Genomic DNA, 15249 nt, shown 5'->3' with positions numbered 1-15249 from the left:
TGATAAATTGCAGACACAAACTGCAAGCCAATAATATTTTTGTCAATCAGCTGCAGTCCCACACTTGTGACAGAGAGTTTAGATGACAGTGGCCAAAATGTTAAAGCACATGGAGCCTTTTGTGAGCATCGTGAAAGAAGAAAATTAGAAAAGTGAGGAAAATGTGGGTTTATTACAGCTGATAATAATTATTATTGTAATCCTATGTTTTCCTCATGTCATGCAGCCCTATCCAAGAATATTTAATATTTTTAAAAAGGAATAAAAACCTTGAGTCTTTTAAAGTAAAATCGGAAGAAGCGTAGGTTGGCCCAAGATGCTTGCACAGATTTGTGCATCTGCAGCTCAGATGTTTGTTGACTTACCTGTTTTTGCCTTCCAACAGATCTGCCACGGCTCCCTACAACAACTTAACTGGAACTGAAAGGATACAATCTGAGAGCTCCGCTCTGGGTGCCGATGGCCAGGATCTTCTGCACGGGGTCGAAAGCCATCGCTGATGGCTGATAGGGGAAGCCATGACGAACAGTCTGGTATATATGCAGAAAGATGGGGGAAGGAAAGAAAAGGAGAAAAAAAAAAGGACATTTGATGAGAGCGAATTTCAATTTGCATTTCACAGCAGGGGTGTTGTTTTGTCAGAGGATGTCACACACCTGACTTTGGTAAACAAATGCTCCAGATGGATGTGGAAACTGTTATGAAACTGAAAAATGAAGATTAGAATGCTGAAGAGAATATGACTGAGAGGAAATGATGTCTGTGTATAATTTTGCATCTAGGTCCCCTGTTCTTCTGGACAGGTTGATATCCAGACTAACATTTAAAATTCTTTTATAATCACGGGCCTATTTTCAGATTTCTTCTCGCTGATTCCCTTCTCTTTATGGAGTCTTTCTCTCGCTGCCTCCCACATGAAGTCGTGATTACACTGAAGTCTGGAAATAAAATACATCAATAAGGGGGCATTTGGTTGTTATTTGTTGCAGAGACTTTTAACAACAACACTGAAAAGTCTTTCTCACTTAGTATATTAGTGTGACTGTAGTTTTATGGCATCAGTCAACCATTGGTGGGCTGTTGGATTTGTTTGCTTAGTGGCAGAAGGCTAAAGCACATTACATAAGAAGCACTCAGAGCAACAGAGACACCTGCTTCTCTTACAGAGAAACATTACAGACAGCTTTTGTCCAGGCAGACAGTAAAGGTCTAGGAGGGAGTCAGACGTTTGAGCGAAGACAATTCTATCTGGTGCTTGTAGGTATTCTAGCTGTCGCCATTTCCTTCAAGCCTTCAGGTGTGTCGACTCTAGATTATTATTGCCTGCCACCGTGAAATGAGGGCAATCATGTAATTGCCCATGTGTGTGCGCATGAGTTATTTTGCTAGAAGACACATTATCTCACGAACCAATGGACGTTTTTTCATTAAAATTCTCAGAACCTTTGGAGTCAGCCCAATTCAAGATGGACACCACAGCTAAATGACCTTAGACAAAATGGCTATAATGCAATTCATTTTACAGATACTGAGCTAAAATCTTGTGTGGTTGTAGCAGAGAGTCATCCGTAACTCATACTCTGAGAATTAACGGATGCCGCAAGATCTTTGTTTAAAACTTTGGCATTCACTTTTGCAGTCAACCCAGTTAAAGATATTTGTTACAGCTAAATCAACTGTTGTGAACAGCAAAAATGGCAATGATTTAACTCTGTCAGTTTTGAGCTAAAGTTTGGTGTGGTAGTAGTGAAGAGTGATCCCCAACACAGTCCAAACAGATCAGGTAAGATCTTTGTTTAAAACTTTGGCATGCAAGATGGAGGTCCCTTCATTTTCGAATTATTACTTTAAGGATAAATATTACCTCTTGCAGATTATGTCTTCAATTTGGGGAGATTCAAAAAAACATTTGTGTGTCTATGCAGACTCCATTCGATCAGGCTCATTAAGTGATGGCAACATTAACGTATTTTTGACTATTACGTTAGCAAAAAAACAATAGAAAAGCCTATATTTGTAAAAAAAATCTACTTAAAAATGAATTAGATTATTAAAAATAACTCAGAGCTGAGCCTGCAACAAGCATGCAGGTCAAATGTGTGGGGAAAATCAATAGCAAGTGCACAGTGTGGTCTATTAAAACTCCACACCTAGTCATTAGAACACAACTGGGGAAATGCTGAATTAACTTTGCAGTGGGCTATGATGTTACATGAACAGCATGAAAATTTTATGAGTGTTTAATTATCCCATCCGTTGTTAATGTGACAAATCTAGGCAGACTTTTTATCCCTGGCTAAACAGTCCTGCAGTTGCTTCAGGCACCATCAGTCCCTGCAGGACAAGGGACCTTGAGATGGAGCAATGTGTTTAGAGGTCTAAGGGGAGGAAAATGTGAGTGAACAGCAAAATGTGGACACACACACACACACACATATCCATCATGACCAGCCTTTTGTTAATCCAGTCCCAGCAGATTATGCAAGAAAAGGATCAGTTCGGCCCAGCCCCTTAATATGACAGCTCATGCCATGCGCATATCCAGCAAACTCTGGGATTTTACAGCGTGTGTGTGTTAGTACACACTGTGCAAAATCATCACACTGTGACTGGATGCTTTTGGGTCTAAACGAAAACTGTTCACTGCCTGGTCGGGGAGCGCACTCACCACAGAATCTGCCATCCAAACACAAAATCTTTAAGTATTTAAATACTTTCGAGGAAGACTGGGGTGTGAAATGATTTGCCATAAATTCAATAATTCTGTGGAGCTCATTTCAAAAACACAAGAGATCAGAGCCTGACAACAATCCGAAATGATGTCCCCCACCTTGCAGAGCTGGAAATGGTCGGACTGGAGAGTCTCCTGAACCAGATGGTTCTCCTGTGGCCCCACTTGGACAGACGGCGTGGAGGAGGACACCTCCTTCAGCCCGTCCAGCACCTTCCTGATGTTGAACTTCTTCATTGTCACGCTGCAGAGCGCGGAACTGAAATCGCCCGCAGAAGACAGATGATGATGATGATGATGATGAGGGTGGGGGATAGCCACTTTCTTGCTCGCGCGCACGCACGCGCTCTCTGTCTCCTCTGATTTCCCCCGTGAGCCTCACATTTTTAGTGCCCGTCCTTTAGCGCAGTGTCTCCATTCTGGCGCGCGCCGCACAGGTCGCCTCTTGCAGAAAGGTGGAGGCTGCTGGGGGGGGTGTCCGGGTGGAATTTGCTCGCTGTGTTTCCCACCACCCCCACCACCCCCCTCACTGCGTCTCGGCGGCTCTCGGGTTCCCTCCCCTCTCCTGTCCTGTCCTGTCGGCGGTGCGAGCCGCTCAGCCAAGGCGGAAACGCGGTGCAGCGGCGGTGATGGTGATGAAGGTGGTGGAGCTGCTGCTGCTGCTGCTGCCGCTGACGCGCTTGCGCATGTCTGACATAATGAAGGGTTCAACTAAAATCCCGCCACCTTGCCTGCCCACTTTCTCTCTCCTGGTTCCATCTGCATCTATCCACAACGCCCCCTCCCCTCCGGATCGCAGCCACGTTAGTGGGCTGATTTTGCTCCACTGCACCTGGTGATGCTGGGATGCTACAAGTAAACAAAGCGGTGCTTCGGTCTCATTCTTTCCACTGCAGCTTCATCCTGACTACTCTGACAGAGACATAGAAGACTCGCCATGTTCAGGTCCTTTATTTATATAGCACCAATTCGCAACATAAGTCATCTCAGCGCACTGTATTAAAAAAGTCCAAGTCTTAATCAGTCGGAAAAAGATCAAGATTCAAACCAATCAATACATCCACATTCAGTGCATCATAAAATGCCAGTTGGTGAAAGTAATCTATCTAAGAAAGCCAGCAGACTGGTTTGAATCTTCTTTCCTTCACAAATGTCCCATCCAGAGAGAACGTGGGCAGCAGACAGTGGAAAGAAATGACTGCCTGTTAACAGCAGAAGCAGGCTCAAGATGAGCAGCCAAGGCCGGCTAGGGTCAAGAGGACAGGAAAGAGACAGAAGGATTGGTTCAGGGGCAGAAAAACACAGCTTAATGATAACAATAGCTACATGCATATACATGGAGAAAGAAAGAAAAGAAGCAAAGCGAGCAGAGTGAGGAAATGTGGTCAGTTTGTCCTCCAGCAGCTTAAACCTGTAACAGCTAAGGGATGGCTTAGGAAACCCTAACCAACCCAAACTATAGAATTTATCAAAAAGGAAAGTCTCAAGCCTAGACTTAAGAGTACACACCGTGTCTGCTTGAAGAAATGCACATCTCTTGCTACCTATCATGCCCAAATTTTAAACTAAATATTTTTAAATGAAGTTTTAGTCTGAGTTTTGTGTCAAGCATTGAAAATAACCTGAGCGGTCTGTTGATATTACATGATGCAGTATGTGTTGTGAATCACTCCACACGCTGCTACCACACCCACTTTTAGCTCAGTATCTGCATCAGAGACATTTTTCTGTGTTGGCTGAGGTCAATATGTTGTGGTGGCCATTTTGAACTGGGTCTGCTACTAAAGATAATGAGTTGTAGATGCACATCGAATGATTACTTTCTGCAAGTTTCACTGAATTCCATCCAGTGGTTAATGAGATATTTTGCGAACAGAAACAGTTGACTCTGACAGTTAATAGCAGAGTTTTAAGGAAAGCTCCCATGCAATATGTAGCACTCAGATTGTGCATCAGGGATGAGTTTCATTGACACCTAATTTTTGCTCAGTATTTGTAAAACTGACAGTTATAGTCATATTTGTATTTTCTATGGTCACTCATCTTGAATTGGGTTGATTTCAAAAGTTAATAAGTTGCAGGTATACATCTGATGATTGCTTTCTGAAGTTTCATTAAAATCTATTCACTGGTGAATGAGTTATTTTGTTGATACAACAGATAAATGAACACACAGAGACTATGGCAAAAAAGGAGTTTAGCTTTGGACCCTTTAATGGCACTGGTGCTGGTCCTGGAGGGCCAGTCTCCTGCATGTTTTAGTTGTTTCCCTGCTTTGATGCACCTATTTGAATAAATTAGTGATTAACAGGCTGCTGCAGAATTTGAAGACCTGCTGAAGAGCAGTGCAACAACTAAAACATGCAGGATAGTGGCCCTGCAGGACCAGGATTGGGCACCACCGCTTTAATGTCTTCAGTTTATACACTGAAAATTGATTCATGTCTATTTTTTATACATGTACATAAATTTAGTTTCTTCTTTTTTCTTTTTTTTTTTTTGCTCTTTGCACCTATATAAATAAGCACCTTAAACAAGTGCATTAAAGACGATTTCAAGAGCCATTATGCTTCCCAAAAGAGTTAAAGTGAGTTGAGATAACTCCAGTCCCAGATGGAAGTAGGAGCCCTGACAAGCTCAGCTGAAGCTGCTCATGTCTAAGTGACACTGACGTCTCCACCTGTTTGAGCACTTTGCTAACTCGCTCACCTCTAACAGGTGCCTGCAGGGACAGAGGTGAAGCAGCGGAAGTAATGTCCGTGTTTGTGTTCCGGCTACCAACACCTGATTCCAATTCTATTTTAAAAGCTTCTTTTTAAACTGTTTCATCATAATGGCATGTCACAAATACCCTTGTATTATAAGATTACTTATTAGCATTTCCATGTAAGCTGTGCTTTATGTAAAAGAGAGAGGAGGAAAAAAAATAAACTAAAGGATCAGGAAGCAATTAATTCAGTAATCTTACCAGGGTGACTTGAGAACAATTGTTGCTATACTGATTTGCATAATGAAGTCAGTTTTACTTTACACATTTTCAGACCCCTGCTGATACCACCTGATCCTAAATGCATCATGCACACAAACAGAGTGGCCTTATTAGTCCTTAGGTGTGTGAGTACATGTTGTGCGAGGGAAAAGCTTTTGGCCACATCACCATTAGGAATTTTATTTAGCACCATTGTGCTTTGGCAAAGCTTTTCATCTATCTGTGCTTGAGTGTGTGTTGGTAATACTTTTTTCAGTACCTGACATTGTTAGTGTATTTTCTTTCCCCATTGGTTGTAGTTGTGCCTTGCAGCCCCCCCATCTGAAGCTATCCCTGTTGATGAAGTAGTTTAACCTGTCTGATTAAGATTTATATCAAATATAAAGTTTTGAATATACCTCTGCATTGAATGACAGCTTGGAATAGTCCCTATTCTGTTCACAGCAAGTGAAACAGGAACCAATGTGGGATCTGTATTTGTGTGGACAAATTCAATCAGAACACAACACTTTAGCTCAGCAGTTCTGCAAATATTTCTGCATAAATTCAACCCAGCAAGCTTTGGAAATATGCAAATTGGACTCTGGTGCAGATGGGTGCAGACTGACTCCTGTGAAAACTTCAGCTCAGAGGTGTAAACTAAAGAGCAGCATTTGGTACAACTGCAGCAGCTAGTGAATTGGTCAGATACAGTTGAAGAGTGCAAAACCTGCAAACACAACCTTTTCACTTAGTTTTAAGTAAATTACTGACCACAGAATCAAAATGAAAATGTCATCCTTTTTTTTTCTCAGCACAAAAATGATAAAAACGCCTACCAACCTCTGCAAATCTGTATGTACTATGCATAATTTTGCACAAAGAATAAAAACATACATTCACATTACCACATACATACATAATTCTCCAGTAAAAACTGGATTCTCTAGTAAAAGCCTTTTTTTGTGATTATATAGCAGCCTTGTAAATCACATATTTAAATACAAGTATCTACAATTTTTGATGGAACGAAAACATAAACAATGCAACTTATCCGCTGAAATAAGACGTGTTGTATAAAATACCCCTTGTTGACTCATCCTGATGACATAACTAGGATAGACCTTGTTACACACTCACACCTCTAAGACTGATCCGGCAGCACACTGTGCAGTCTGAGCGCCCAACATCACAGAGAGCTCCTGTTTGACCCCTACAGCAACAAAGTCCCTATGCTGTCTGGAGAAAGTGAAAAACTCAGGGGGACGTGGGGGGGGGAATGTCAGCTTGCAAAGCGTCTGGTGTCTGCCTGTCATGCAGGAGGGCTGGAGGGATGCGACCTTCCACCCTCGCTGACAGCTGTAGTTAATCAAGCACACCGTAGCACACCTGAGTTTAACGTTTATGACCCCTAAACCTCCCTGTGGCACCAAGCCGCCGTTTCCCTACACAAGTAGTTCTACATACCTCTGGCCGACAAATATGAGGTTGCACGTTATCAGCGTGCATAACTCACACGATGCTAAAGGCTTGTGATTAAAGGGAGCAAGGAGAAGACACTTGTGCAAGTCATTTGTCACATAGATATTGCACTCGCAAAACAGCTGGAGTCCAAGAAAATTATGCACGATGCACATGCGTACACATGCATTACTTCCATACGTGCACAGCTGCTGATGAGCCATAACCCTTGAGGGAACGCTTAGCTGTCTCTGCCTGCTTTAATAGGAGGATGTTTTCAATGTCAAACACTTATGTAGATGTGTTGCATGTGGAAAGAGACAAAGCTGAGACACATCTGTAAATGTCCCTCCCCTCCATCCACCGTCAACCCTTATTGTTACGGTGGGGGCTTATAAATATTGATGGGAGGGGATAAAAAACATGAGGAGGTGAGGGCGGAGAAATTGAAAGCGCCATAAAGCCTTCATCATGTTCACACAGCTCCTAATCAGAAAGAGAAGGGGAAGCAAAAGTGTCACGCCTGTGAAAACAATGACTTGTGTTGTTTTATCGGGTTTTTAAGGTCAAAAGATCGTTTGTTCCTAAATAACAGATATTTCAGCGGTTTGTGTGTGAGAGAACACAACAGCTCAGGGGAGAGATATGACATGTCAGCCTGTCTCCACTCAGGGCAGCACAGCTGGTCACCAATAATCAGGCAATGCAGTAAGCTGGCCATCAACACACACACACTCCATAGAGTGTGAAGGATAGAGCAGATGGATGCTACAATTAAAGAAAAGGGCATTGCTAGTGTTGACACGACGATGACGCTGAACCTCTGGGAGGACGGATTCTTAGAAAGAAGCTGCAGTCAAAATTAGGTTGCCTCAAACACATCATCCGCAGATTGACGAGCCACAAGAGGTGAATTGTACACTGGTCTCAGATCTGTGCCACTGACTCAGTGAGTTGAGATAATAGCAGCTGTTAGTACTTTAAAGGAGCAGAGGCAAGAGTCAAACACAGCCATTCAAAATGTGTTATGACTTCACTGCCAATGTGTTTTGCTGTATCGTTTCCTACACAACAGATTATACTCTCTAAAATTTGTTTTATTGGTAAATAGATACAACATTCTAAGACAAGGCTAATTTTTACTGAATCTAAAACTTAAAATAGCTAAAATAGGAAGAGTGAGTCCCTTTTTTATTGTCGCTGGATGGATTTTATTGAAGCTTTCAAAAAGTAATCACTGAATGCACATTTACAACTAATTAACCTTTGGAGTCAACCCCATTCAAGATGACTGCCACAGCTAATCAGTTTTATCAAACACAAAAATGGCTGAGATCTGTGTTTAAAACTTTGTCATTAATGATTGGAGTCAACTCTGTCTGTCTGTTAATCCAATTCAAGATGGCCACCGTAGCCAGCTAACCTTTAGAAACACAAAAATGGCTGAAACTCAACCAGGGTTACAGATATTGAACTAAAATTTTGGCTAGGAGTCGTTTACAACATGTTTTCTAAGCCCTATCCATTGTGCATCGTCTTTGCTTAAAATGTTACCATTAACTGTTAGTATCAACATTGTCTGTTAGCAAAATATCTTATATATAACTTAATAGATTTTATTGAAACTCTTAGAAAATAATCATTAGATGTACACATACAACCTATTCAATTATGAAGTCAACCCAATTTCAAATGGCTGCTACTTAGATAACACAAATGTTTATAACTCTGTCAATTCTCTAGATACTGCACTCAAATTTGATGTGGTAGTTGCTGAGAGTTATCCAAAACACCTAGTATGAGTGCTAACAGTTTGCGCAAGATCTCACAATATCACATGGGATTGCTCACAACGTTTTGATTTTTCAAGACTGAACCAAAATGGCTCTAACGTTGTCCTTTTTTTACCATAAGGTGATTTTAGGTTAAAACTCTGACATGAAATTCTGTGGGCAACATGCATTCCTTTAAGAAATGATTCAAGAAAGGGTTTTGATTGTTATAAGAGATGCAAAAACACAAACAAAATGATTATTTAAAACCTAGTTGTATTAAGGAAAAATAAACCCACAATTGCCAATGTAATTTTTGCTGTTTTAAAAAAAGAAGTCACAAACGGTATGTGTGTCTGTATCTGTGTGGTTGTGTTATCTAAGATAGTAATAATCAATACTGAGCTCTGGCAGGTTATCAGTGACTCCCTTGTAGAGCCACCTGCTGTTGGTGTTAGCTTAAATTAATTCACACTTTTTCCCATCACCCCTTCCTGACCTTCCATGTGTCACTAAACTGATGTGAGACGAAACAGGAAGCGCCATCTTTAGCCACATATTAGAGGTGAAAATGTGTCAAGATGTGTTAACTGAGGGAGGAAATCCAAAACTAAACCCAAAGATGCTGTGAAATCCAGTTCATGACTGCTGAAAGCCGATTCCGAGTGAATTTAAATTTCCATTTCTCGTAAAGTACAAGTAGAGTGATGGTGAGCCATCTTACAGTAGGCTTCTCTCATCCCGTAGCCTCTGGTGGTAAATTAAACTGAGCAATTATCCCTTGTGATTGGCAAAAGCTAATGCACAATCCAATAAAGTGGGATGAAACTTAGACTCCTGCTTTATTGGCAACCTGACACCTCCTAGCTCTGTTGTGTAAACTGAGGCTGCATTGCTGAATTAATGCAATCATCTCCAACACAAGGCAATTAAACAGAGATCCAAGCAGTCACTGTGATGCTATTTAAGGAAATTGTGCGCATCCCCCCATGCAGCAATCTATAGATTATGTTTCATACACTTGTCAGTTGCGGTATAATTAGAGTTGTACTAAAGAGAAGTGTCCCTCAACTAATTTACTTTTTAATAAACAAACGCATCTGGAGGGATCACTATTTTTAAAAAAAAATATGTTTATTTAATTATTTTTATGAGAAACTTTTTGCACAACAGCAAAACAAGTCCCAACAAATCCGCCATTTGTAGCATTTACAAAATAAAGCTGAGTCCAAAGAAATCTCAGTTTACAAACTTTTATGATCACTGAATTTAAAGGGATAGCTCAGATTATTTTTTGTAGTAGGGTTCTGTGAGGGAAAATTGTGAACAATTAAAATCTTACCTGCTGTAGATAGCTTTTTGAAGGACATTTGTTTGAAGAAATTCAGTTCAGTTAATACAGAGACAAGAAACGTAATCTCAAGGCAACAAGTCCAAATGAATAGAAACTGAGTTAAATTCTGACGGCCACATTAGTCTGACTGGGGCTAAGACTAATGTGGGTTGCTGTTAACCTAAAACAACTCAAATCCTAAAAATGTCAATTCACCATATACTTAACATTGTAAGGTTATTTTGGCAAAGGAATTATGACCATATGGTCTGCTGGATGGGCTCTTGGCTGCACCGGGAGGGCTACAGCTAGCTGATGCTACTTCTGTTCACAAATAATTATGGATTTATAAATAACTGTGTAATGTATAATTGACAGCCATGTATTGGTATATAAAATAGCATTTACATGACCTGATTCAAAATGATTGACACTGGAGTTATGTTCGTGTTTACAACCAAGTATAAAAGCTTTTCATGTCATTTCTGTCACTATGAGTACGCAGGAGGCTGCTAAAATCGAGCAACAAAAATGTTATTATTGAAGAGTGTTGTAAAAACATTCTCACACAAGTCTTCAATAAAAGAGAATAAGGGCAGGCAAATGTCCAATAAGTCATTGTGACAAGCTGGCTGTAAATGTTGATCCAGCACAGTTTTGTTGCTTTGTGCATTGGTTTGTACAGAAATGGACTTCAGCGAACGGGTTAAAGATTCAAAATATTTTCTTCATTAAAATGGAATTAGAGCATTAGTGTCATCAGCTGGCTGCCACACCTCATACACCAAAGTGCCCGCTCATACATACAATCCCTTGATCCCCTCCGGTGTAAATGTCAGCCTTTGCCTCGCTGTGCGGCCGAATCTTTCAGTGTACACAGAGCTCAACCACAGTTTATAAATCTGCAGCAACATGTGCTTCTCAGCCTTGCTTAAATATTGACTCTGTCTGACCTTCAAATAGAAAAGGCCTTCTTTTAGATTTCTATTAACTGGTAGTTGGAGGTTGCAGACTTTGATAAGGTTGAACCACAGGGAAATAATGAGGAAAGAAAGCTATCAGTGTTGAGTTACAAAGGAACGCGTTCTTTCCTCTCCAGGTCTATTGTCTCTTAAATCTGATGAGAGTCACTGTTTTACTCCCATTATAATGACCTTGTTTCCAATTCTTTATTTCAGCATCTACAAATCTAAAGATTGGAAGAACTTTTCAGATTAATTATTTGATTTTCATACCTTGATATCTGAGCTAAACAAGATGAGATCTAAAGGAGTTGGGCAACAAAACAAGAAAAAAAAAAAAGATTGCATGCAGGTCAGTATTTCTGAAAGAATGTGATGCTGTCCAGCCTGGATGATTCTTGATAATTGTATGCAGGGTTACATGCAAGCGGTATTTTAATGTGCTTTTCAAATCCAAAATAAAACAGCTTTGTGGCAATCAAAGTGCTAAGCACTATAAATTTGATATTTTTAAAGAACGAAATATGATTTTTTAAACTATGCTACAAAAAAAGAAAGGTAACAGTTCACTTCTAATGTTTAAGGTGGTAAACTGGTGATGAAAAACTTATAAAAACTAACAAGTAATCATGGATTTGTCTTTTGTAAGTGTGCATGTAAAAAGGTATTACTTGTGTTTTAAAAACCTCAATCAAATTATGTAAATCCATCCTCCTTTTTGGGACAAAAAGCAAATCTAGTTTTAAAACTTGAAGGTAAAGACAAACTTTAGGATAAGGATGAGCTTTAAAGGTTGGATGTGTCTAAGAGGTTGTTGTGGTTAAAATGAAATGACTAAGTCAATAAAATATCCCCTGAAGTCATAAAAGCACATTTTGTGTGTGAGAGAAAGTTACAGGGGAGCTTCGATTACTGCAGTAAAGCTTTGGCATTACTCTCTGAGCCCTCACCTTTACCCCTTCAGTGTTATCTTTCTGAAAACATGAAAGCTTGGCCTTTTTGCTCCGTGTCATCTGAGCCGAGTTTTAGCCATGACAACAGCGGCTTCGTTCTTTCTAAGCTGCACTGCTCCGTCTTTTATCAGCACGGTTAGCTCCGAGGATGGACCTCTGGAGACATTCAGTCCCAGAAGAAGAGGGCGACAACAAAAGGACAATGCTGCAGCATCAATGCGCGCAAAAAGAACAGTGTGTCCACCTTATCTTAGCTGCAAGTGCAGGGCCGAGTGTGTTTGAATGGAGCAATACATGTGCGGGGAGGAAAAAGATGAAGGCAAACACAACCAGCTGAGCACTTGAAGGCTTGAAGGGCGCTGCATATTTTTTGCACATATTAAAGGTTTGTAGACTGAATGAAAAATATCTCGACACTTTCCTACGAAGGACAAAGAAATGTGGTGTGGGAATTATTTTTACATCGAAGGCAATTTAACCTAAACTGCTGCACTAGATTAAGAAAAAAATATCAATTATCCAGCTGAGACGATGTGAGAAAACAGATGGAAATTAAATGTTTAGCATTCATCGCAAAAATGCACGTCACCCGATGCCTTTCGAGTTTGACAGAGTTTTAAACTAAAACTGTCTCATGTTGGGAAATGATGGAGCTGAAAAAATGTTATATGCCATCTCAAATAGTATTGTAAAATCCCTGTTAGCGCTCAGAGAATATGTTGTAGATGACTATTTGCTACTACCCCCCCAATTTTAGCTCAGTATCTATAAAACTGATTGAGTTATTGCTATGTATGTGGTTGCTAAAATGAATTAGCTGTGGCAGCCATTTTAAATTGACTTCAAAAGTTTGTAGATGTATGTCCAGTGTTTACTTTTTGAGAATTTCATTAAAATTTGTCCTCTGATTGATGGTATATTTCGTAAACACGACAGATAAAAAAACCCACACAGAGGCAAAAACATTGACCCACCTCTGCCTTTCAGCGGCATCAATAATCATCAGCTTGGATGATATTTAGTAAGGCTCAGGTAAAAATCTTTTATTGTTCTAAATATACCTCAAACTGCATAGAAACAGCATTTGATAAATGCATCACTTTTCTTAAATGAGAAAAGAAAAACATTCCTACAAGTTAGAGTGCTCTTTTATCATTCAGAAAAGTAACAGCAGAAAAACCGATTAAAGCATCTTTGAATTACTGCCTCCAAAATGGAGAGTCTCCACTCTACTCCAGGAATGTGTATCTAGTTTCAGTTAATTTCATCATCCCTCTGTACTGTGGGTCCATTTACGAATCAAATATTTTTTTCATTACTTGCACACGCATGCACACACACACACATGCTCGCACACAACGGCTGACTGTCCTCTTGTTTTCAAGGTTACACAAGAGTCTTTCTGACGTTCACAACACATTTGCATCAAACCAACAGCTGCCAATTAACACGCAGCCTGTTGGTTAATACACACACGTCACTACCAGTTAAGGAGTCAAGAGATGTCTCTCTCTCCCTGCAGCAGTTAAGCAGTGCGACACACAAAAACTCACATCAGACCATTATAAAACACATGCGCTGAAGGAGGAGAGGGCTGAATTTAGGTGCGATGGAAATGTCGCATAACAGCTAATGTTTTAGAAAGGCAGAGGTGGCAACTGGTGCAGGCACAGGGAGGAATGTCCTGTGCCGGGAACAAAGCTTTTGGGATTTGCTCAGGCAGTTAAAAGGGTAAAACAGTGGTTGGCTATATGAGGCCTGACACGCTGAACAGATACATAAAACACCTTAGCACTTTATAGCAGAGATATGCACACATGCCAACGCTGTGCTCAACCTAAGGCTGCAGTCTGGAGCTTTGACTGGGCTCATATGTGTGTATGTAGATTTGAGCTACTCTAAAGACTGTGGAAGTGTTTGTGTCACAGCATTCTTCCCAGTAAGCTTTAATTCATCCACCTGATTCAGGCTCATAATAAGAAACCCTTCCTTGCAAAGAATTCCAATTTTGGAGTTGTCAGAAGCGCTGTCCAAAAAGCTCTGGAGCAGAATGCTACAGGAGGCTTGGCAAAGAAAGTCCAGCTAATTCTTCCTCATACATATATCCACACACTCCAACATGCAAATACACGCACAGCATAATGACAGCTTCCTTAATACAACAACATAAATCACTGATTATTTTATTATGAGCAACCTTGAAACGATTAAGTGCAGATGCTGTAATGAAAATTTATTAAAGGCTTCAGCCACTAGATGGCACCATCCTCCCTTTCATTTCCAATTTGCTTTCTCATTTCTCAGCTCTGTGTAGAGAGCTAAATGCACTTTAAGATAAAGGGCACTTTATCATATCGGTTTCATTTGACGTAATACAAAATGTAAATCAGAAGCCTAAAAAAAAATTCCATTCTGAAAAGTGATCAGTTCATTCTTAGGAACTGTGTTGCAGAAAGTTTGTCTCAGCTTTCCCAGGTCATATATTGAGTGCCTGGTCTAGATCTAAAGGTTAGTGTGTAGTTTGTTTTTGTAGTGTAAAAGTGGTTCTTAATAGTGCATTGGAATGGAAAAAAACACTAAATAAATGCAGCCTATTTATCATTTATTTGACAAGTATTATCAGCTACCTACCAGTGTTGCATCTTTCTCGTGGCTCGATTCATCTTACAGAATGTGACTGTGGCGGGCTTCAGCAGGACTACAGTGTTTATCCGTTGACCAATCAATCAGCAGCACTCAGCTTCTGGGAGGTTGGCTGCATCCACCACGACTTAAGTCATGCAGTCAATACAGTGACCTTCAACAAAACAAAACATTTGCAGAATGTAATCAAGCAAACAGGGCATTCTAGTTTCTCAGTGCAACAGGAGAGGAAGGGCTTTCAAATGATAGTAGCAATCCTCTTCTCTGTAAAATGATAAAAAAATAATGACAAGAGGAAATTTATTTAAATAAGACTATGTCTACAAATTTACTTCAGGCATATAAAAAAATCTATGAAAAATATTTTAACTATCTGTGTTAAACTGTAAAGGCTGGAATATTTGAATGACTTTAATTTAATAGGGA

General features: G+C 40.2%; 1 protein-coding gene across 6 annotated transcripts in view; it reads right to left on the bottom strand.

Annotated features, from left to right (window-relative positions):
* stxbp5a (syntaxin binding protein 5a (tomosyn)) overlaps positions 1-3439 on the bottom strand; it is a 104455-nt gene extending 101016 nt beyond the window's left edge. For 4 of the 6 annotated variants that reach the window (XM_017423294.3, XM_017423296.3, XM_017423293.3 and 1 more), the window contains exons 1-2: positions 2831-3438; positions 433-530 (exon numbers count right to left, since the gene is read on the bottom strand). In XM_017423294.3, the coding sequence (XP_017278783.1) occupies positions 433-530; positions 2831-2968 (236 nt within the window). In that variant the 5' untranslated portion in view covers positions 2969-3438. Of the gene's footprint in view, positions 1-432; positions 531-2830 lie in introns of all 6 variants that reach the window. The other 2 variants (XM_017423292.3, XM_025007461.2) reach the window with 2 other exon arrangements.
* Between the last annotated feature and the right edge of the window lie 11810 nt (positions 3440-15249).

Source organism: Kryptolebias marmoratus, linkage group LG19 (assembly GCF_001649575.2).
Source record: "Kryptolebias marmoratus isolate JLee-2015 linkage group LG19, ASM164957v2, whole genome shotgun sequence".
NCBI classification, from domain to species: Eukaryota; Metazoa; Chordata; class Actinopteri; order Cyprinodontiformes; family Rivulidae; genus Kryptolebias; species Kryptolebias marmoratus.
Note: the sequence above shows the minus strand (reverse complement) of the source record. Positions and strands in the feature narration are given on the sequence as shown.